Raw genomic sequence first — 24,708 nt, forward strand, 5'->3', positions numbered from 1 at the left:
ATATAGGCTGATATAGGAAATTTGCGCGTTAACGGCTTTTTAGCGCGTTACATGAAAATGATTCACAGGGGGAAAAGCTCGAATAGCGGTCAGACTGTGTACGAAGAAAATTGAAAACGGCCGTGTACGGACGCATCGTGCGGATACGTTGAATCGGGGCAGGTCAAGCTAGGTCAGCATAGGCATTCTGCGTGAAATTCGCCGAAAATATGAACGACAGAGAGAGAGAGAGAGAGAGAGAGAGAGAGAGAGAGAGAGAGAGAGAGAGAGAGAGAGAGAGAGGTTGTCTGGGGAGGATAATATAGAGACGTAGGAAGAGACGGTGGCAAAGTCTGAGGATCGATGGGTCGGCCAGATCGCTCCATTATACAAGGATTTGCTCTCGGCGACGTTGATGGGATTTAGGGAGAAGGACCTCGTTCGTCCGGCTGGTAACGCTTTAACTACGACCATGATTACGGAGACCAGATCGTGACGCGAGCTTTGGATTCACGGGGTCTTTCGAAAATCGACAGATAAGCCGATATGTATATATTATATATTTTTCTTTTCTTTTCTTTGACACGGCAACGAATTTTCAGTTACTTACGATATTCATTCGTAACGCGTCACAGATCTGCAACTATGGAGTCTGTTCTTTTCGATCGTCGGTACGATCGTATCGCTTTTTTACCTTCTAACCGATTGATCGCGACTTCGTTATTGCCGGCTTGTAAACATCGCGAAACGACACTGGGAAGTTCACAGATCGAAAGGAACGACGGTGTCGACACTGATCGACGAGACCGAACTACACGGCGGAAACCCTAGCTTGGCAGTGAAATTCTCACATGGCCGATCATTTCGGCTAGCAACGCTCGAATTCCTGCTCGACGTCGTCGTTTACGTGTCGACGATTACCTTCCGCGTTCGCTCGATCGAAATCCTCTCTCAAGCGTGAAAACCGAGGGATTAACGGTTACTGTCGTGGAACAAGTTAAACGGGTGTCGTTTGCCTTTGGACTCTACTCGAACATTCTGGAATTTGTACCGCGCGATTCTTCGCTCCGGACGAGCCGCGTGCGTCGTGGCGATGAGTAATTTCTAAGCGAAACCGAAACTGCCGAAGAAAATTCGATTATTACGTAGAATGTGCTACATCTCGCGGTTTCAATGGTTTCGAAATGTACTTCTGTATTAATTACGAGATATATTTGAAACATATTTTCCTGTATGAAATATAGTTGGAATATATCAACACCGTTGGAATTTATGGGAAATTTCAAGCTGCAACAACGCACTATAAAAATGTATAAAATATCGATATCGTAGCACTCGATAAAACTGTGAATTTGCATAAATATCTGTTTACAAAGATCGACAGATATCCGACTGAATCTAAATTCTGACCGACGTTCATTCGCGCCGCTATGATTTTCAGCCCGCCACATAATTGTCGAAGGTTGATCGAACGCGCCGTGTCGCGTCGCATTCGAGCAGACGTTCGTCTTCCGAATGCGAGGAAAATGTGGCTTCCGCTTGCTTCCGTGGAAAAACTTTTCTCGGTTGTCGAAGAAGCGGGAAGACTCGGAGAAGGCAAAGAAGGGAAATAATTGCGAGAGAGGGTAGTTTCGACGAGTTCTCGGTCGAGCTAATTCTCAATCCCCTGCGACAACGCAACGGTAGTATCCTTAGCCCATGGCCCTCGAATCTTTCGTTCTTTCCACCGAATCCAAATTCAAACTTTTCTCCCTTGAGAAAATTATTAGGAAGTCGCTTTCGCGACAAGGTCGGCCGATCTTCGGAAAGTCGTGAGTAGCTCCCCACCGAATAACTCTTTCCACCATTCACGTTCTTTCAACGCTATCTATACGCCGTGAGCCTAAATTCGTGGTACAAGCGAAGTCAGGAAGATCTTATCGCTGGAAACAAGAACGACGAAATTGCTTTGGAAGCTCTGTTTTCGATGGAAACCGAGCTTGTCAACTTGTCAAGATGTTTATCCCATCGATCGAATAAATCCTGTACGTGCCTTCTGGTTGTAAAGAAAACTCAACGTTTCGTTCATTTAGACAGATGGCACAGATGAAAGCCAAGGAACCGTTAACTAACGTTTATCGACACATGTGTTTTTTTCTGTAGAGAAGACGTTCTGACATCTCCCGTTTCTTTGTCTTCCAGCATTATATTAATAACTATTTCGAAAGAGAGATGGCACTTAAATTCTATATCGCTATATCCTCTCATCGATACGTAGAACGTTTTCCAATAGAAATGTTGAAAATGACAATGTGAGTTCGCGCTCGCCATCTGTATGCAGATACGCTAATTACAATAAATAGTAACTAGAAGATAGTTCTAGGTACAATCGATAGATTTAATCGATAGGTTTAAGATGTTCTTTTGGTTTTATCCCTAGTCCATATAAGAAAGTGTAATACAAATTTTTCGGCTCAGAACGATGTGATAGATTTATCCAAAGAATAAAATAATAGCTATTGTGATCCTACGTCTGAATACAGAAATAACAACAAGAAAGTTGAAATCTTTCAATTTTCTACTGACAGCGTGTTTCTTCGATCGTTCGCGAGAAGACGCATTCTCAAGGAAGTACGTCAACGGGAGTCGTAAATTCCCGTTACGATTTTATAATCGACTTTACGAAACTGATCGATCCGTTATTTCGTTTAAGATAATAGAGATAGCTGAATTAATTATAACGCTGAGATAACAGGTTACAATGTATTCTTTATTCCAACAACAATTGTAGACAATATGATTAAGCTCGTTGCGTCTATATATATGTTAACTAGATATATGTTGACTGAGTTAAAGTAGTGAACCCAGTGCAGAGATGTTGACTAATCTGTAGTCGTAGATCTAGTAAAGTTCGGTGACGATGCTATCACAGAGGAAAACTCTTGCTGGGTGTTGGTCGCCCCACCTCCGGTCGCTTGCGGGTGAAAATCCCGGGAAACATGGGAAAATCCACGTTTCCCCACTTTTTAACCTTAACTTTGGAGCAATAATCATAAGGAACATTTTGACTCGAAGGTGTTTTATACCACTTAACGGTCTTAACGGTCAAATCAAATTGCTTAGTTTTGCGACAGTTCCTTATGATTATTACGGTCCAATTAATTATGTTGACGTAGCGAGTGGCAGCCTCGACCTAGGGATAGATACCGGACAAAACACAGCGTTTTCTACGAGCGCTCTTCGATTCTCGATCAAATAGAAGCGAATATTTATTTTATTTTATTTGTTTTTGATAAAATCGTACGAAAATTTTAGTAGGTTTTACAGAATCGTCTGAAGAAAAAGAGAAAGAAAGAAAAACGACGATTCTTCTGATGAATACGTGATCGTGATACCACAGGAGCTTCATCGTCGTCGGATATTCGTTAATTATTAAAGACTATTTTCTCTCTCGCCCTTTTGCTTTTTTGTCACCAGGCAGGAGAAAGCGGAAAGCGTAGCGGCAGCAAAGAGGCGACTGAAAAGACGCGACGATTCGAATTAATCCGATTTCGCGTTCACGACTGGAACGAAACGTGGAGAGACGCGTTGTTGCGATTCGCGGCAGTGCTTCGACGCGTGAAATTCGTGTGGCTCGCGCGCCATGATTTCCACTCCCTCACACCTTTGTCCAATTTATTCCTCGCCATATCGAATTAGGATCGCTCAAAGCTTTCCACGCTCGCCACTGTTTTAATAAAATTTATAGCCTTCACGGATTCTAATAGCAGAGATTATTAATCATTCAGCTATTACACACGCGATACACGGGCTGTCTGCCGAGTGTTTCAAGTTTGATGATCTTCCGAACGTCTCTTCGTTCTTTAACACTCTCCTGACCAATAGCTGATTAATCGGTTTTTTGCCACCGACGTTTACCGACCGATAAACGATTAATCGGCTTTTTGTCGCCTACGCTTACCGACCGACAGCCTATTAATCGGTTTTTTATCACCGATGCTTACCGACCGATAGTCTATTAATCGGCTTTTTGACGCCAACGATCTTTCTTATTATCTGAGCAGTAATTTGTTATTAAATACTAAGATACCTTGCTCAGTTGCGTCAGTTGCGTTGCTTTGTAAGCTGCCCATAGTTTTATACCAATTTGAAAAACTTACCGTTCGCGATGAACGAAAAGAATGGTATTGGAGAGTCTAAACCGAAACAGAGCCGGCGTCAGGGAGAATCTGCGCTCGAGCTACCGGTCAGACGTGCGTATGCTGTCGAACCGCTAGCGGTCGGTAAAATGTTAAAATCGCGATGGCTGCGAATCTTTGAACAAACTCGTCGCATCCTTAAAAAGAGAAGCATCGAAAGTTTCGCAAAGATTTCCTATTTCCGTGTAAAATTCTTATACGAAGTCGCAGAAACGTGTTTCTAAAAGGTTTTTGACTATCGCGTTCGTATGGGGCGCCGCACGTGTCTAACGCGTTTATAGGAAATTCCACGTTCTCGCAATTTTATTTTATTCGCAAAACTCTCTTAATTTAAGCGGCGTGCTGATTTCCGGTTCACTAGGTCCATACCTTTTGCTCTCTTCATGCTGCACCGTGTGGAAATGGAATTGGAACAAGTTTGCGAAGCCCGGCGTATCCGCGCGAGGAAAAAAATAAAATTTCTCGTAGAGAAATTCACTCGTTTGACGTAGAGAGCACGAAAGGTGGCGAACGGCAGACGTCGGATGACGGCAGCGGTACAACGTTCGGTTCGAAGCGTAGATCGATCGGTTAAGTTGGCGCTAATTACGGTTTCGTTGTGCAAAGGTTTCAATGGCGATCGACGAAGAGAGGAAGAAACGAGAAGCTACAAAGGCTACGAGCGGGAAAGAGTTGGCCAAAGACGATGTCGGTACGGAATTTGCGATGCAATGGTGGAATGGCGAGGGTGGGTGAATGCGACCAAACACGGGACAATGGTCGCGAGCCTTTGTCTCCGCCACTTACGCGTCTTCCCCGCTTCTTGGCCAACGACGGTTATCGTCGGACGAATATCGCGTTATATGGAAACCGTGAGGCGCGAGGAGAAATCGATTCCAGTGTTTTCATGCTGAACGTTCCCCGCGAACGAGCAAAGGCTTGGAAAAAAGAAAACGTCGCGTCTCGTGGGTCATAAAGTTGGTCGGTCGACAAAGTTACCGGCTCGCCGAGAGACGAACGCACACCAGTCGCCGTGTTCCAACGGATTAGTCGCTCTCGTTTTTTCAAAATTCAAAATCTAGACAAAGTTTCGCTGCTCATCGTACAGTTAAGGATCACGGCAATCCTCTCTGCATCGTCTCTCCGCAAATAACGAGAACGTATAGGTACGAGACTCTTAAAAGTTACGTACGAGAAGCTCTTTTTCCGATGGTCGGTTCACTCGCGTGCAGATTGCACACGGAGTCCTCTGGACCGATCCGCGCGTTCAGAAACATCCGCTTGCGTCGCTACGTAAAACTGCCGCGGAGCTCCTGCTCGCCACAGAACTATCGCATCGTCGGCGTATTCTGAGAAATATTTTACTAACCGCAACATGATGGAAATCGATATTAGGAAAAACGATCCGCGTATGTCTTCGCTTATCTCGATAAAAATAAAATTTAGAATTTTTAATTACAAAACTTTCCTTTCGAAATTTAACAACAGTTGCGCTCGCGAGAATTACGTTATCCGGTGAGTATTTCTGTTAGAAAGACAGAGACGTGTTAAAGGAAAACTAAAGACGCCAGAGCATCCTTTTGCTTCGTTTGTATCGCAAGCTGTTTTATCGACCTTTTTAACGTTTGCCTTGCAAACTGCAGCAGATTCTTCGGAACCGCAGAAACGATAAGAGTGTATTCCAAAAACCATACCGAACCCGATGTATTCGTTGCCGATTGAGAGCGGTGCAGTGGCGCGGTCGGACGAAAAGCGCGGACACGCTTCCGGCGTTTCAATGGATTTTCGAAAGGAGCGCGAACAATGGTGGGTAGCGCAAAACGATCGGGACGGCCCCTCTCGTTTCGACGAAATTGGATCGCGTCTGAATACTCGGCCGATAAAAAGCGAATCGCTTGCACACCGGACATTCGAAGAGAAAACAGCAACAAGGGGAGTCGCTGGCATTCGTAAAAAGGATGACTCGCGTCCGTCCAACGATCCTTCCGCTTTTTGTCTGTTTGCCTTCTCATTCTCGCCTCCTTTCTCCTCTCCCTTCCTCTCCTTCTCTCCCCCTTTATCCTCCATCGCTATAGCAGGAAAATTGGCCGGACGCTTTGTCGACGCGTAGTTTCGCCCGGCGTTTGATTCGTTTCCGTTTGCGTTTCTTTCGTACAACGATCTCGCTATCCGACGTGCGCACCTACGCAATCGATCGTAAGTAGACTGGCTAATATTTATCGGATCTTTTCTAAAAGCTCACATTTACAAATCGATGCTAACTCAGCGTAGCCTGCTTTTTTTAACTTTCTACGAATCGCTGGCTTTATCTGTCGGCAATGAAAAAGCCATTGGCAAACATCGAGAAAGCTAAATTTCCTTCAGCTTGGACGATTATTCGTAACCAGTCGAGGAACAAGTTGACCGATCGGTACTTCGTTGCGCGCACGATTTTCCTGGGTGAAACGATGGGGGAGAAAGGCGAAGGTGACCAAGCGGAGGGAAAAGAAGGGTGGCACAGGGAAAGAAGTAGCGAGAGGGGAAAAAGGGAAGAATCGGTCGCCGCAGGGGACGTAAAGCATAAGCCGTGGATTCTCCCGACTGCTTGCTAAACGAGAATGTTTACGCAAAGTGGCACTAACAACGCTATCATTAAGAAAATCTTGCTCTTCTCCCTTCGAAACAAACTCCGTGCACACGCTTAAGCTTACCACTTTTCTTCCCTGCTTCTTCTCTTCTTTTCCTTCCCTCCCGCGTCACCGTACATGGTTTTAACAGCTGCTTTCACCTCTCGACTGGTATTCGTTTCGCGTTCCTCGAAAAGGCAGCGATGGTGGCTTCGCGAGAAACACGAAACCTTCCTGGCCATGGTATATCGTTCAACTATCCGTGAGTCCGTATAGTAATAGATGGAAACGATACAGCGTAGTTAGCAACTGTTGAAGTAATTGCTTCAAGAAAAACAATACATTTTTGTTTATGTATATTCCATTTGCCTGATGGCGCTATTTAAGAGAACGGTTGAAGACATTACTCTAAGATCCTTAATAGATGCACCTTGGTATGTTACCAACGAAACAATACATCGCGACCTTAAGATACCTACAGTTAAAGAAGAAATATCCAAATTCAGTAACAGATATAATATAAGACTTGACAACCATCAAAACCCATTAGTTACCCAATTGCTTGACACGACGGATCAGATCCGCAGGCTAAAGAGACATTACCCTTTAGATTTAAACATTAGATTCAGATAGAATCAAACATACTATAAATACTTGTAATCCAAGTTACAATAACACGCCAAAATAATTTACTTATAATTCTCAATGAGAATTGATTGTAAAAATTCTACCAAATAAAAAAAAAAAGTTGAAGGCATCAGCGGCGTTCAATTGACGACTGATCCCTATCACCGCGCGCGGTCGGTCGTAGGTGCAGTAAATGACATCCGAATTCTTCATGGAGATTATCAAAAATTTACTGTTCAAACATCGCATCTTACACTCTTCATAACAGAGGAAAAAGGTAAAAATTATTTATTTAAAAAAAAATTATTTAGATTAAAATGGAAATAAAAAAATCAGTCGCAGCATTGTAACACTATGAGAGTCAAAATCTGGCTCAGCATAAACTTATACATTATACTTATACTTATACCTTTATTTCAATATATTTTTCTATTACAAATTCATCCACTCGTTCTTCTATCAGTCAACCTCAATAGAAACTAAAGCTTTAGGAAGAAACATCCGTTGATGCAACCATATCCAGAACGATACACTATCGCATGTAATTATCTGGACATTTCCAAAGTATCGGGTATACACGAAACGCGTTTGGAACGTTTTCGAGAATGCTTTTGCACGCGGTTTCATGGTCAATCGAGTCACGCACCTCGTCAGTTGGTTGTTTATGCGCTTGAATCGTAACACTATATCCGACAGAGATAGAAACATTGCTCGAGGAATCGGTGTTTGCGTTCACTCAAACTAATATCAAAGAGAATCTATTGGGTCGTCCGAAAAGTTTCTTTCGTTTTATGAGGAAATAACGGATGCACATTTTCCGTTTTATATCATTTTTGTAATTACGTATGATCCATTTCGTTCTATCGAAATAAAGACCACAACGTTCGATAGATTAGGTTTCATGTTTGTATAAAGATGCATCGTTGTAAAAGACGTGTCTGTAAAAGAAACACTTTTCGGACAACCTAATACATCATGGACGAGACATCTGTTCGTCGTCGATACCGAGCACGAGTCACGTCGAACAGTCTAGGCGATTCTATCGTCGATCGAGTAGCGTTCCTCGTGAGACACTTCGCGCGTGGTCGATCCCTGAGAAATTTGTTCGGCGGAAGGAAACTGCAAAGCGGAACGAACAGGGCTCCATTGGTTTCCTCGAATGGACACCGTCGAACCGTAGGTAGGTGGTTTATCGACCAACTACGCTTCGTTAAATCGCCGTGTCGTCGGAATGAATTTTTCACGCGGAGATTGGCAGAAGTTTCGGCGAGCAATCGGCAGCGGCAATTAGGTGGGTTCGAGCGGTTCGAAGAGCAACAACCGGAGGTTAATGGACTGTGATAGAGGGCTTAATCGCATTTAAGTTCGCGCACAGAATTAGTCGCGCGCACTGGAAACAGCAATCGCGGAAACGCGTTATCGAACTGGTAGACTCGTATCGGATTAGAGGCGTTCGACCTTCAGAGGGTTGTACCGTTGATATCGTCGTTGGCCAACTACCCTCCTATTAGCAGTGATTCGCTTTCACGGCGTGTGGCGCGTGATTTTGGCTACTAGCGATTATATCGGTGTCACGAAGTAGCGGCACGAAGATTATCGCAAAATGGAACAGGAGTTTGAGCAACGTTGCGCAACGTCGAGTAAAAGTAGAGATATGAATTTAAGGAAACGTAAGACAGTTCCACGGCTGCAATAAGACGATTTTATATACGTTATATCGATCGTGCGGAGAAGCCTGGGAAGTAAGACGACCTTAGACATTTAAGCCCTTAGCCGCGGTATAATTCACTCGGAACTAAGCCGAGTAAGTCCCTAAGCTGCGCCGCTTACCTGCTTAAGCGTTTATGAATCATAGCTAAGAGCGAGGTATTAGTCATCCAACGATTCGTCGCCCTGGTTCCTAACTATCCCATCTGTATCTTTTAAAAACACGTAATCGACCGATTCACGCGTGTTATAATAATTGCCTTGGTATAGACAGAAATTTGCTATAGGCAGCAAACGCTCCGTTGCTTTAGGTCCCATAACTGCATTTTCTCAGGTCACAGACTGGCAGAGGCAGAACAAACAGCGACGAACTGCAGCGGCCAATCGTCCAAGACGTAAGATCTTCCGGGAAATTTGAACGACCGTAAATATCAACCCGCTGTATCAACGAAAATCGATTGGATGCGTTTCTGCGAAATCAAATAATCCAGATGCGAAAATAATTGTACGTCACATCGCGAAATACATTATGCAGCGTGCTGGTTTTTTTATTTTTGTAAAAACCAGATGCGCAGTAACGGAACGAGGGAAATTAAAATTCCGCTTACGGCCGTTGGTTGGGTGGCGCACTGGCGTGTAAAGCACGGGTCTCGAACAGTATCACGACCTTTTCGTTCTCTCTACAGGCCGACAACGAACCAGAGGAGAGAAAGGGAAGATCGTAAAAACCATCCGATGCAAACTCACTCACCTATAAAAGGCTCGATGTAGCTTTGTCGCGCGAACGTTTCACGCGCGTTTTAACAGTACATTGGATTACACATGGAAAAATACGTACGTACGGCCGTGTAAGCCGCGATGTCTCTCGCGTTCATAACGGATAAAAAATTGACGCGCGTCTACGATTCCCTACATTTCTCTACATCGCACGGTTTATCGCCAATAACGAATCGAATAATCCGCTTTCGAACGCGCGTCCTTTAAAAATCGTTCGCAAGCGAATTCCTCGAGTTACCAGAGAAATTACTCGACTGGTTCTCGACGAGTGACTCTGCGTTACCCTACGCGTTAGCGCAACGCGCGCCACACTTACGCGCGAGAAAACACGTTCGTCTGTATCGAGCCCGAGCGCGTGGAGTCAGGTTTTCGAGACAAAGGAAAACGTAGAAGGCGACGTAATCCGGGATGACGTGTTCCGTGACCGGTCGTTAGACTGTCACGTCGCGAGTCTAACGGCTCGCGGGTCGCGGTCCTTTCCTTTCCTCGTCACGGTGTCTGCACGCGGAGCGCGTATACGTTTGGTGGGTTTGGAACGCGCTGGAGAATAGCGTGGAAGACGATAGCGGGTACCGGGACGAGGAAGCGAATCCAGAGAGGGAGAGTACGCGCGCTCCAGACGGAATAAATTAATCGAGAACGAAGAGCTGGCAGACCTCCAGTTAGTCGCGTTTCCGTGGGAGTCGGCGACCGTCTCTGTCCCTCGACCGTGACGCATCGCGGTCACCGGTTGTTTCGAACGAGGCGCACGTTCCTTGGACGCGAACGAAAATACCGAGACGCGACGACCATCGCGATCACGATCGCTGGAAGGTCGGCGAAGCGAAGCGGAGCTCGTCCACGCGTGCCGCCGGCCGTTGCGCAGTGCAGCGACGAGGTCGAGCAACGTCGAACAGACCGGCACGCGCGTTACTCGTCTGCGATCGCGCTCGATTGCTCTCGCACGGATGATCGAGCGGAAAAGCATAGTTATCCGCTCGGAGAAGCTGCGAGACACGGCGAACGAAACCGCGATCGTTGAAACGCGTTCGTCGCTGCAGAAACTCTACAGGGCGTCGCAAAATAAGCGGCAAATATTTAGGGACAGCCAGAAACCAATCGCGCGAGTCTTAACACTGGAATTACCGATAGTTAACACGAAGCTATTTCTACCAAAACCAGTAAAATGACTGGTCTTTAAAAATACGTAATAATAAAATATTTTTATATTTATTGATTTATTACTTTCTTACAGAAGCAATTCCGTGTTATGTAGTACCTTTTTGGTATTATTACTTCATCTGGGACCATCGTCCCTAAACGAGGGTTGGCAAACTTATAAAATTGTAGAACTATTCATTTTGACTGCTGTGGTATTTCTAGCGTTAGCATCTAGCGATCTAGCGATCGATCCGGAATTTTCCTGATAACTGACATCGTCATATCGACTGATACGCGGTAAAAATTTGAAAAATATGTGGGAAGTTGTATAAAACGAGGAAACTGGTTAATTGGGGTTCGATAAACAGATTGCAGGATCCTTTTACACTCTGACAAGTACCAGTCGTTTTGACTGCTATTGGTATAAGTAGTCTTGATACAAAACTATTTTCAGTTTGAATACATAAAAAGCAAAATAAAATTCGTTATATTATTCTTTTAGTTATCGTTGCGAAAGTCGTTACATCATTGCGGAAAGAAATATAACACGAAGTAGGAATTTTAAAATAAAATTGTAAAACCAGACAATTTGACTGGTGTGGTGGTTCTAGTGTTAACCTGCCCGCTTCGTTAACAAGACTTCTGTGAAGTTCGGTTTTAGAATATCGTTATGATACGATCGCGTTATAAAGATCGTATTATAACAACTAAATTGCATATGTCATACAAATTGCTTTTAGCGAAAAGTGGTTTACGTTTGTGATTGACATTTGAACCCTAATATCGAAACGATACTAAAGGTTGATAAAGAAAAGCGTCGTTTGACGCTGTATATAGAAATGCGAATTAATAGGACAGAAAGGAACATCGGTAAGTGCATAAGTTACGACGCCCGTCTTTGTAAAACTCGCGTACTCGCTTTTGACACTCACTGTACGCTCGCACGCTCGCGCATCCCTCTTCTTTATAAAGCGTGGTCAGATACGCGATCTTCTCCTTTAAATTATAGGTTTTCCGTTTGATTATGAGCAAAGACAACACGCAGGGAACGCGATCGGTGTGCAAAGGGGACGGCCGAGGTGTCCACTTGGACGACGTAATCCGTTCGTCCTTTGCTCTTCACCTCATTTCGTTCCACCCTTGTCTCGTACGCCTTTCCACCCTAGATCGCGCAGAAGCGGAGAATCGCGAGGGTTGTCTCGCGTCGTGTCCGCTGAGAAGCAACGATGCACGGACCACGTATCGACAGCCTGGGACAGCTGCAGACTTTCTCGATGAATTCGACAAAAAGCGAGTACAAATCACGCGTAGCAGTACGTCGATTCTGTTTCTTATCGTCCAACAGACGGCTGAACCGAAAAAGAGCAACGGTCGATCGTTGGAAGAGTTAAAAAGGAAAGAAAGTGCGAGATACGCCGAGGCAAAGCCAGCAGTGCGCAGTTCCTTAAATCGTCGATCAGCAACGGTATCGGTAGATTTTGGCGCATTTTTCTGCGTTTATGAGAAATCTGCGGATACACGAATCCGCGTAACGTGCAGAGATATATGAAATATTTAAGATGAAACAAATCTCTAGAGTCTGATTCCATTTTTACTCTTTTTTTTTTCTTTTTTAGTTATATTCGTAACAATACGAAATCGCATAAAAATCCGCGTTGCAGCGACGAGACGAGTTTTCGTCCAGAGACGACTGCTTCGAAGTTGCGCGTCCGCATAACTCCGGCCAGTTCTTTCGCAAACCGAAAAATCCCCTGTGTCGTTTTCGTTTTCTCAACGGGCCGTTTTTAAATACGGAACAGAACGATGGGAAGAAGGATGAGCGAGACGAAGCGAGGCGAGGCGAACCGAGGCGAGACTGGATGAGAGACGAAGGGTCGTTGGACGGTCTCGTCTCGCGCGACGCTTCTCTCGTCTGTCTGTTCTCGGCCTATTCTATCGGCTACGGAACGTCGAACGTCGATTCCCTCGGCGATACCGTCCAAAATACGTGGAATCTCGTTACCGTTTGCCCCGGGGGTTTCTCGGCTCGGCTCCTCCTCGCGTCGATTTTACGATCTGCGGTTATCGCGAGAAAGCGATCGAGAAAATTCGATAACGACAGAAATTCGAAATAGCACCTTCCGGGATAGATCGCTGCTGGATTTTAGACTTTAGTCGCAGGGGATTCGGCGAGAAGATCGTTGGAATCTCCGTGTAACGGCGCAGTGGGAACACCGACGAAACGTTTGTTGATTTTGACAACGAAGTTTACAGTTGTATCGTACAGTATCGTTTGCACAGCGATCGACTGACTTTCGGCTTCGATGAACTTGTTCGAACCTCTCGAATGCAAACCCGATTAAAAAATCTCACTTTTCCCCGATATCTTTAGCTTCGTTAAGCGATCAGTTAGTTAGCGAACGAGCGAATCACTTGTCTTCGTAAATTTGTTCGTCTTGTCGCGACGATACGAGCAACGGTAGACTTAAAACGCAACGTTTCTTAATGTCGTCGGTTTTCTATATTTCTCGATATACAGAGTCGATAGATAGACTTTTGAACGGTTTGTACGTACGTACAGAAGGTAAGAGCGTCGTCGTAGAAAGGGTAGGATAGGAACGCATCGCAAAAGAGATAGCGATTCGAGGATCGTAAGCAATTAAAATATCTCGCCGAGTTTCTTGTTAAGTTGAAACGATCCGACTGGTTCGAACGAGGCGTTAGTCACCGAAGGAACTTTGAGAGAAGCAAAGATCGGCTGACGAAGGGATAGAAACGAAATAGGTTGGCACGGAACGAGACGAAGCTAGGACGATAACGGTAAAAGCGGTAAAAGTTTAAGGTTCGAAGGAGAACAGGGTGTAGGTAACGAGCCCTTCCGAAGAAGAGGCACTTGGCTCGTCACAGCGGAAAGGGAGCGACTTAAAACGTTTCGCTTGCGTACCGAACTACGCTCTTCTTCTCGCTCGGCACTTGTTATTATTTGCCGAGCAGAAAAGAAAGAGAACGAGGAAAATCAAACCGGCGTTGTCTCCTTCGCACCGAAGCTGTGCTTTTTCCCTCGGCTTGCCTGGCGAGGATATAAGGGATGAGAGGGAAGGTAGATGAAAAGTAGGAGAAAGAGGCAAGGGGAGAAGGAGGAAAAGAGAGAAGAGCGGAAACAGGGGTTTTCCCGTTAATCCGAGTCTAGAGTCGGGTCGGCGTATAGACGAGCGCGAGATCTGCCGACGTTTTCATGGCTCTCGGCCTATGCCAGCACGCATTTTCCCTGTTCGTTCAATTTTCTCACTCGCGTTTCGCTGTGGGCGCGGTTATTTTCGTCGTCCCTCTCTATCCATATCGGTGGCTATCGGCGAAATTATCGACGTCTTTCTCTCCCAAGAATCGACGTATCGAAGTATCGATCGTAAAAGCCCACTGAACTGTTCATCTAGCCGTGTACTAATAAGCGTGTATTACCGTAAAATAAAAAAAGGAAAACCAGAGAAACGAAGAGAAGGGAAGAGGTAAAGTGAACGAGAGGGAGAAAGTAATTACGAGAAACAAGGACAAAAAACGACGGCTGAGAGAAGAAGGATGATACGGGGACTCGAGATCGGGAGGCTCGAGTATCGTGCTTTTACGGTTTTTACTTACGGGGATAAACGCGAAATACGGTTTTTATACGCCGATACACGATTCCGTACAGGTTTGTCAACGTAGAATTAGCCTTGCGTTTTCACAAATCTACCTACGCGTCGCGAACGTCTCGTAAACGTATTCGAAAACCGCGCGCGTTCAGCGATTTTCAATGCGCTGTCCGAGCTACGGGAAACACAGTGGCGATATCAGCGAAGAGAAAAATGTACGCCCTTTTCTGTATCTTCCTCTGTGAGGTCCGATTAGGGGCCGAAATCTCGTGGTCGTAATTACGCCGTTGGTCGAGCACCTTGGCAAGCGTCTATGGAGAACGGCGAAAAACAGCGCAGCCCCTTCTTTTTCTCGTTGATCCGCCGTTGCGTGATTCGGTTCGGACGGTTTCGAGCAACGGAACGAATCGAAACGTTTCCTCGCGCGACGTTGCTCGCTCGGAATTGCGCGCAGACAGGAAATTAAAGAGGGAAGCTCGAGCGAGGAGAGCAAATAGCGATAACGTTGCCTTTACGCGGCAACGATCGATATCGAGGCTTTCCACGTACCAATTAAAAACGCACCCCGCCGCCCACACCGCGGCCGTCCGCTCCAATCGAACTCACGATCGATCGCTGTGATCCGTTCTTGCACCTTTTCATCGCTAGTTGCCAAATATCAGTGACTCTGAAGGAGAGAAATTCAAGTTCGCAACAGTCGCTTCGTAGCTTTGCCGGTTTGTACTTTACGCGAGTACCTCTCGTTGAATGGCCAACCACTTTTATCGACCTTTCTCTTCGACCCAACCTGCTGCTGCACATTCTGCGCCGAAATAGTCTATTTTCGTGAAGTTCCAAGGGTAGAGTTGGTCCGAGCTGGTCATCGACTACTCCTTTTCTTCTCTACGCTTTCGAAGCTCGCGAACAAAGATCGTAGAGAAATTGACGACGCGAGTGTCAGAATCGAGCGCACAGATTTTTATCGCAATGTCGAGTCACAGTTTCATCGTTTTAACCGGTAGAGTCGCAGCGATCGCGCTGTTTAGATTTTGCGTCGAAAAGTCCCAGTACGTTCGAACGCTACGGACGGTATTTTGTATTTCATTGTTATGAGGTGGTTGTTATTGGTGAAGGTGTCAACAAGAAATACTCTTGATGTTCAACAAAAAAGGTATATTAAACTATTAACAATCAACAGTCAACGATCAACGATCAAAGAACAACAATTAACAATCAAGAGTTAACAATCACGTATGTCGAATGTGTTTGCTTCGCCATGACGCTAGACCTTTCGCACTTCACAGCTCGCGGCAGAATGAATCTTTTGTTCGAAACCAAGCGGATTCTTTTCTTTGTTGCCCCTCGATATCCCCACTACGCACGCGTTTGTTAGATATCCGCGACAGTTGCTACGTATGCATTCTTCCGAATATTCGACGAAAGAACCGTAGGGATATCGATGGGGTACATTAAGCATGTCGGCCTCACGCTTTGAAGGTATAGCGCTTTGTGTCGCGAAGCCATAGGAAAGTTCCATGGTCGAGTGCCGCCACACTTATCTTTTCAATAATGTTTATCGGACAAAACTTGAAATATTTATAAACTAATAGTACTCATATATAATAATACAGATGTATTTCATAAAATAACAAATATGAGGAGCGAAATATAAGCGCCGCTTGTTTCTCTTCGCCATCGCGCTGTTCAGCATTTTTCAACCTTGTTTTTTCAAAGCCCCTGAAACTCAAACCGTTAACACTTCACCAACCGATAGCCTATTAATCGGCTTTTTGTTGCCAATACTTACCGACCGATAGTCTGTTAATCGACTTTTTGTCACCGACAATCTTTCTCATTATTTGAACAGTAATTTGTTATTTAGTACTAAAGTACCTTGCTCAGTTGCGTCAGCTGCGTTGCTTCGTAAGCTGCCACAGTTTTATATCAATTTGAAAAACACCGTTCGCGATGAACGAAAAGAATGGTATCGGAAAGTCTAAACCGAAACAGAGTTATTGAATCGCTAGCGGTCAGTAAAGTGTTAAGACTCCGTAGCTTCTGAGTAAACCAACAGATGGCCATGAATCTCTGCGCGAAATTAGCCTAAAGATCGCGAGGCACAGTCCCAACGTCGTTTCGTCTGAAAATTTGATTCGCGGTTTAGAGAAGCGGATGAACGAGACCAAGAGGGAAAGTTGCTTCCACGGCGTATAAATAATGATTCGGAGGATCAAGGGAACCGCGAAGAAACGAAGGGCGAAAATGAAGAACTGTAGGACGGGTGCGAGGATAAGTGTCGCCGAGATAAGGCGGAAACGCGATTTTAAATTATCCCTCGTCCGTCTCTGTCCGCGTCCGGTTAGCGGCGTCTGATCGCGATTATCGCGTTTCCTCTGCGAAACCTCCCCTTCATCCTGTTTACGCCAACTCCATCGAATCCATGGAAACGAAACAACTTTTACCGACGCGAAAACGCGAAATCGCGCAAGTTGCAAAGTTCGTTCCGCAACGGCACCGATCAGCGTCACCGCGATTTACGATTTATTTCCGTCTTGACGCGAATCCTTATCGACGTTAAAATTCCGGTAGGTGCGTCGAGATCGACGGACGAAGCTAATTATCTTCGCCTAATTTAGACAATGTGCTTCTGCGCGTTCCAAACGTACGACTCTGAATACGATTCGCGGAGCCTGCACAAATATTAAATAATAATAAATATTAAGCTGCGTACGCAACGACGAACGAAATTATCGATACAGAGTGAACTTTCCCCTAAGATATTTGTAGAAATCCGTGGAGATATAGGTAGGATTCTTTGCGAGACGTAACATTAAGAGACGTGGCGTAGGTTCGTGGTAATCCGTAATTTTCCGAGACGAAAGCGAGTAGACGTAGCACGTATTTCTCATAAGCGTCAGAGATCCGCGTCTGTACGCGTTCGGTGCAACACAACCACAGAGATTTCCTATCGATGTTAGATGCTTCGCTGCAATACGTGTGCGACATCTTCCGCTACGAAACACGCTTTCAAATGGTTTTCAGCTGTTGCGTTCGCGTGAAACGTACGCGTCCCACGCAAATACACGGAACCTCACCTTAACGTATTTAAGCGTAGCAGCTCGGTTGCTACTTCGTCGGTCGGTGAGTCAGTGACTCGTAGTCGTCCGACGTGCAAGAGCTACAAAAACCTTACCCTCGACGATGTCGATGAACAGGGGTGGGACCGAGTCGACGCGATATCACGAAGAAGGAGAAGGTTCAAATTTACGATTCCTATTAATACTTTGGAAGATTTCGGGGCGATGTTGGCGCGTGCCATGCCGCCACGCCAGCCAAAACGAAACAGAACGCGTAGTCGCTGGTCGGCCGGTTTTGTATATTACGACCGCTTGAAACAAGGAAAACGCGCGATACAGAAAAAGCTTAAATTTAAACGAGTACGAATTTTCCAGTGATTTCGACTACGGTAATTGCGATCGTCTTGAACGTTTGTCGTGGTCGTAGCGGTCGTCGTCGTCGTCGTCGTCGTCGTCGTCACCGTTCGGTAGTCGTCGGTGTTCAAAGCCCGACTACTTCAGACTTCCGTGTTTACGGAACGCCAGCGACAGCTTGACGGCTCCCTTTTTTCTTCCTTGTACGCGATTCCTTCACCCTGCACTTCCCTCACCACCTGCCTCACAATCCGCGCTTTGCCGACAGAAATGCCAGCTTGTTCGCCTCTTCCCGCGCCTTGGTGCTCGCCCCCTGCTTTACCTTCTCTTACGCCCTTACCTTTGCCCTCTGTCGCTTCTCTCTTCTCTCAATCTCCTTTTTTCTCTCCTTCCGTACCTTTGCCGCCTCGTCCCTTTTCGCTTTTCCCATTCCCGTTTCCGATCCCATTCTTTCTCTCTCTCTCTCTCCTTTTTCCTTTCCCCGGTTTCCCCCTCGCTTTCGTCATCTCGCTCTAATCACCTCGCGAGCACGAACGATATTTTTTTCGCGCGGGACATATCGCGCGAAATATATTTCGCGAGTTTGAAATACTCGCTCGTTGTTTGCGTGTTAAGAAGTGAGAGAAAGAGAGAAAGGGGAGAAAGTAACGACCAACGGGGAACACGGCGCATCGTGATAAGTCTGTTTGCGGGACAGCGACGTAGCTCGTTCCAAGAGGGAAGATTTACGCAATTCGCGAACGTTTGCTCTGCGTTTTAGCCGCGCGAAAGCGTTCCTCTTGCTTGGATAGGATTGTTTCCCTGGGGCGCGTGGAAATTCTTGATTTTTCACCGACAAACGTTCCAAAGTATTTGGCCGTTTTTTGCTTTTTTCGCGGATTTCAGGTATTAGAATCGAGCGGAACGCTTTCAACATTCGACGACGAGGTTCGTTCGAACAAGTACGTTGCGAGGTTCTACGATTATTTGAGTTCTGTATCCGAGTGGGCGTCGAGTAAAGTAGGAAGTTTCGAATTACTTTAATATTTTCATAATCTCTCTCTCTCCCTCTCCCTCTCTTTGTTATGGTTCTCGGCACACATATTCTTTCTTCTCGTCGAATAAAGCTAAAAGAAAATTGCTATTCCGATTCCGCACGCGGAAATAGGAACGTCGATTTCAACGACCGATCGTTTTTCGATTTGGATCGCTTTCGGATAGAATTACCGTGACCAAGACGCGGTTAACGACGCGTCTCTGGTAACGATTCGACGAAACGCAGACGCGTCGATCGTTTCCTCGACGAAGAATAAAAACGGCGGGGGGGGGGGGCTCTCGAGTGTTCTCCGTAAAACGGTCGAAAGCATCCTTCGGTCGTGACTAATGGAACGAAAGGACGAGCGACTGGGTAGTCGAGTGAACCAACGAACGAACAAGCGAGTAAACTATCGATCGAGAAATTACAAAGACTGACTTCTTGGCGTCGAAACGACTCCGTCCCCCGTCCGTTTTTCCTTTGCTTTTCTCTGGCAATTATTCGCCGATTAGGAGGTATTATTATCCGTGACGACTGCCGCTATTGCCCTCTACTCCAGAGAAAAATCTATCGTTCGAATCGGTCCGAGGATCCATGTTTCGTATCGATTTTACCGTCAGAGTAGTCTGTAGCTTAACGCGTGTCTTCCGTTTTAACACTTTACCGACCGATAGCTTATTAATCGGCTTTTTGTCGCTGACAATCTTTCTCATTATTTGAGCTGTAATTTGTTATTTGATACGAAGGTACCTTGCTCAGTTGTGTCAGTTACGTTCGTAAGCTCCCACAGTTTTATACCAACTTGAAAAGCGTACCATTCGCGATGAACGAGAACAATGGTATTGGAGAGTCTAAAGCGAAACAGAGCCGGCGCCAGGGAGAATCTGCGCCTGGCTAGCGGTCGGTAAGGTGTTAAGACGAGTTATTGGCAACGATACGTCGAACCGCGACGACTATGACAAACAACGCTGTACCACTATGTCGGAGAAACGAGGAAACTCGCGTTCTCCGGCGAGAATATAGATGGTTTCGTAATCGATGGTACAACCGGGGAGGGGATGATGCTACGTGAGGAAATATAAGACGGAAAGGAATTATAGAGCAACGAATTACGGACGATTCTTTCGTATGCAGCTCTGTTTGCGGAAAAATGAATCGTTAACGTTGCCTGGTATACGTTGTCTGTGTATATCTCGGCCGAAAGAGCCTGCTTATAGACGGCGACATCGTTGTACAGATACTCGCGATTTGGGACAAGCGAACGAAGAAAAGAACTTGACTTGAACTTAAGAAAAAGAGACAACGGAAACGAAGACGAAATTTCATGAAATAGCGAATAACGAGAAACCGGAGACCTCTTGATTTCGCGTAAAGCCGCTCACTGGGTCACCGCTGAAATCCTCAAGCACCGTGACGGCTCTCGTTGCCAACCGGAAGAGATAAAAACGCGATGAATATCCGTAATTCCGTTAATGAATCGTACAGAAAATTCGTCCTCGAACGTCGTTATAAAGGACCGTGCGCCGTGCTGCACCGTCATCCTCCTCTGTCTCGCATTTAAACGACTCTGAAGAAGCTCTTTCCACTCCACTCTCTCTCCGCTCTCTTGCCAATTGACCTCGTCGCGCCTATTGATATTTGCCAACCGTAAAGACAACCCGGTTCCTCCTCTACCGCGTTACTCTTCTCGATATTCGCGATCAAACGCAGACCCGATTTAGCACGCGGGATAAAGTTAGTTCCAGTTAATATGCAGTTTGCTCGCTTTGTTGCAGGTAAATGGTCAAGATGTATCGAACTCGAGTCACGAAGACGCGGTGCGTTGCTTTCAATCGGCCCAAGAACCGATCATCGTCGAGGTATTGCGACGACAACCGACTCAACAGCAACAACAGCAACAGCAGCAACAGCATAGTCAGCGAATCGGATGGAAGGAACAAGAGAGTCGAAGCACGGAACCGGAGAAAGAATGGGAGAGAACGGCCGAAGGTGGCAATAAACGCGATCAACACGCGATCAACACCTGTCCGAATTTGGTGTCGACCGCGGTACAGACCGACTGGACCGGACTTCTCGAGACCGAGGAAGAAGAACTGCTGCCGGTCGTCGACGAGCAGCCAAACGACAGTTTCGAGGACTTTCTCGCGCACGACATCGATTTCGAGGTATGTTAGGTGGAAATGATACGCGCTATCGGACGACATAGCAACTATTCGAACGACATGGAGGTGGATGGACGTTTCTTAAATAATTTTAATTTAACGCGTGTACATCTCCGTTCCCAAGTACGTAGTCACCGTGAACATTCTGACCGATACTTGTCAACAACGGCCGATCGTTGCTAGCGATATTACGCATCGAGGAATCTTTCTACTTGTAATTCTACGAGACGAGTAAGAGTCCGTAAATTTTCGAGTAGGTGGTGTACGTATCGATTAACACTTTACCGACCGATAGTCGATAATCGGTCTTTTGTCACCGACGCTTACCGACCGATAGTCTATTAATCGGGTTTTTGTCGACAACAATCTTTCTTATTATTTGAGCAGTAATTTGTTATTTAATACTAATGTACTTTGCTCAGTTGCGTTGCTTCGTAAGCTCCCACAGTTTTATACCAATTTAAAAAACGTACCGTTCGCGATGAACAAAAATAATGGTATTGGAGAGTCTAAAGCGAAACAGAGCTGGCGCTAGGAAGAATCTGCGCCTGTGATGCCGGTCGGACGTGCGTATGCTGTTGAATTGCTGGCGGTCGGTAAAGTGTTAATTTGTTACGACTAATTAAATTTCTCATTGTTCGGTTACGGAAATGAAACGTATGTAGAATCGGATAAAGAGAAAAAGAAAAAAAAGAACAGTCGATCGGAGAAGAAGAGTACGTGGAAATATTTTTTCTTTTCAACGTTCGAGATTGGATGACGAGAATTTGTAACGAAAGCACAATTACAGGAGGTGACGTTGCGGAAGGCGGGCAGCGCTGAGAAGCTAGGACTCACGGTGTGTTACAGTTCCGGATCCGGCAGCGAAGACGCCGACACCGAGGTCTACATCTCGGAAATAGTTCCTGAAAGTCTGGCAGCGCGCGATGGCCGATTGCGAGAAGGCGACCAAATCTTGAGGGTAAATCGCGAAGACCGCGGACTACGACGAATCGAAGCGGTTGATTCGATTACGGGAGAACGAGCCGGACGAGCTCATCGCGTTTTCTCCTCGCGATTTCCTTCCAATCTGCTACCCTTCTAATCTCGTTAAGCGGATCGTAATCGCGGAACAAAGACTTTGCGCTTCGCTCGAGGGAAATCGGATGGAAGAACGACCCACCGTGTCACGGATTTCTTCCCTCGATTTTCCACGTTTCCGCGAATCCATCGAGCAACGTCGTTGCGGCAGAAAAATTCTCTTACAGTTCGCGAGGCTGCAGAAGAACCAGGCCACGATCGCGCTGAATACGAAATTTCCGCGAACAACCAAACGAACGAATTCTAATTATTCCGCCGTTCTTCGTCGAAATTTCTTCGTTCTTATACATCGACGAGCAATCAAACTCGTTTCAACAGCGACGAAACTTCGCCACGAAAACACGTTGCGACCACCGTTTCCGCACCAAACCACGTTACTCGTGTTACAGGTGAACGGAAAGGACGTGGCGAACAAAGAACAAACGGAGAACCTGTTCGCCGAAACGAAAAACGCCGTGACCATTCTCGTCAGTCGATGTCTTTATCAGGTAAGATCTCTTTGTGGGCTACTAAAATACGAGGCTAAGAAAATCGAAGTATGGTAAAGTATGCTACAACGAACGCCTTCAAAACGAACTCCAAGAGACGAACATCGTAACGAGCAATTTTTGCCAGTAAAATCAAATTGCTGCGTCAGATACGAAAAAATATTCATAGAAGATGCCTTCTTCTTTTCTAACGCGGTTTACGATCGATATAGTTGCAAGTTGAAAGGAACCAACCAGCCTCGTACGTAATTCGTTCTAACGTACTCCACCGGGTAGCCGATCCTTTTATCAGACTTTGATCTTTCGAAAACCGTTTCTTTCCTCTTTTCCTCTCGTAGGAGGACGATTACAAGGAGAGGCGCGTGTACCCTCGGGTGAATAGGGACGATCGTCCTCCGTACTTGCGATACTCGTTACGAATTCATAGATCCTGCTGGTTTCTGTGCAGGGCTCGCCGCTGCTTTCGCCGGACCATCTACCTTCGTACCAGAACAGCCTGATCGAGCAGCTGATTCGGCAACAGCAACAGCAGACGGAGGAACGGACCAAAGGCACGGAAGAGGACGGTTCGACGTTGAGGCCACCGCCGCCACCGCCTCCACCGGTGCCCTGTCACACGCTTGGACACCAAGCAAATAATAACACCCCTTCTTCGAGCTGTTCTTCCCAAACGTCGCAAAAATCTTCCGGTAGAAACGCTGCGTCGCCTGCGCGACACGCGGATCACGATCGCAAACAGTGGATGCAGGAGACGTTGAAGGATTGCTCGAAGAAGATGGAGGGTCTCTGTATGCGCGGTCAATCGCAAACAGGTTGCGGAGGCGGAGGCGGAGGAGGAGGAACGATCGCGGTTAGGTTGGCAGACGCTTACTCAAATCACGTGTGGAGCGAAACAGAACACATCTACGAGACTATACCCGAGTCTGACAGCGAACCGATCTACTCGTCGCCGTATGAACATCACAGACATTGGCATCATGCGAATCATACTTCTAGCGTCGTCGCTACTGCGCAGCCAACCATTACCACCGTCCCTCCGCCACCGACGACCATCGTCTCTACCATCGCGATCGCCATCACGACTACTGCAAATACCACCACGTCGAACGCGGTGATTCAATACTCGCAGAACCAAGCGAACCAGAGTGGAAGGTGGTACTGTTCGTCGAAGAGCAACAGCTCGGGCGAGGAGAAGGATAGCTCGAGCGCGTACAACACCGGAGAATCCTGCAACAGCAATCCGCTCACGTTAGAATTGCAACGCGGTGAAAGGGATCATCACAAGAGTACATTGGTGCTTTGTCCCCCGAAAGCGTTGGCTGTACAGCAACAACAGCAGCAGCAACAACAGAGGCTCGGTTGCACGTGCCCCGCGTTCACCAACAGACAGACAAGGAGCCAATCGAACAAAAGAGGCTCGAGTTCTCATTATTACAGAGATCGTGCGACGGATCCAACCAACTTGCCCGCGGATACTATGTACACGAACATGGCTAACCTTCAGCAAACGATGCTTCTGCAGCAGCAGCTGTTCAAGCAGGCTCTCGACCGGAGAAACTCGACCATCGGTGGATCTAGAGAGAGCAGCAGCGTTACCGCGGTCGCTGCCGGTGGCACTGCCAAAAAGTCCAGGTCTCATGGTAATTTTCAAGCACCGAATTTGACTCGGTACCAGTTTGTCGGCAGTCAACAGGTGTGCGCGTCCAGTTCCTGGATACCCCCGGAGGACAAAGCGAACGACGTGCAGATGGAGTGGAAAGTGAAGAGGAGAGCGGATGGAACCAGGTACATCGCTCGGAGGCCAGTCAGGAATCGTATTCTGAGAAATAGGGCGATCAAAATATCGGAAGAGAGAGCCGGTCACAGCACGGAAGACGACACCATGTCGGAAGTGAAGGTGACAGCATCGAATTCAGGCCAACCTTTTATCTCTCTTCTCTCTTCCTCTCTTT

At 46.4% G+C, this 24,708-nt stretch overlaps 1 protein-coding gene across 2 annotated transcripts in view; it reads left to right on the forward strand.

Moving 5' to 3' along the window:
* The window catches only part of LOC126918738 (PDZ domain-containing RING finger protein 4), a 59,974-nt gene that overhangs the window by 33,739 nt on the left and 1,527 nt on the right, over nucleotides 1–24,708 (forward strand). The window contains exons 1-5 of one of the 2 annotated variants that reach the window (XM_050727074.1): nucleotides 4,828–4,848; nucleotides 20,802–21,191; nucleotides 21,979–22,149; nucleotides 22,658–22,756; nucleotides 23,205–24,653. In XM_050727074.1, the coding sequence (XP_050583031.1) occupies nucleotides 4,843–4,848; nucleotides 20,802–21,191; nucleotides 21,979–22,149; nucleotides 22,658–22,756; nucleotides 23,205–24,653 (2,115 nt within the window). In that variant the 5' untranslated portion in view covers nucleotides 4,828–4,842. Of the gene's footprint in view, nucleotides 1–4,827; nucleotides 4,849–20,801; nucleotides 21,192–21,978; nucleotides 22,150–22,657; nucleotides 22,757–23,204; nucleotides 24,654–24,708 lie in introns of those variants that run through there. The other variant, XM_050727073.1, reaches the window with a different exon arrangement.

Source organism: Bombus affinis, chromosome 7, assembly GCF_024516045.1.
Source record: "Bombus affinis isolate iyBomAffi1 chromosome 7, iyBomAffi1.2, whole genome shotgun sequence".
In the NCBI taxonomy this organism is placed as follows: Eukaryota; Metazoa; Arthropoda; class Insecta; order Hymenoptera; family Apidae; genus Bombus; species Bombus affinis.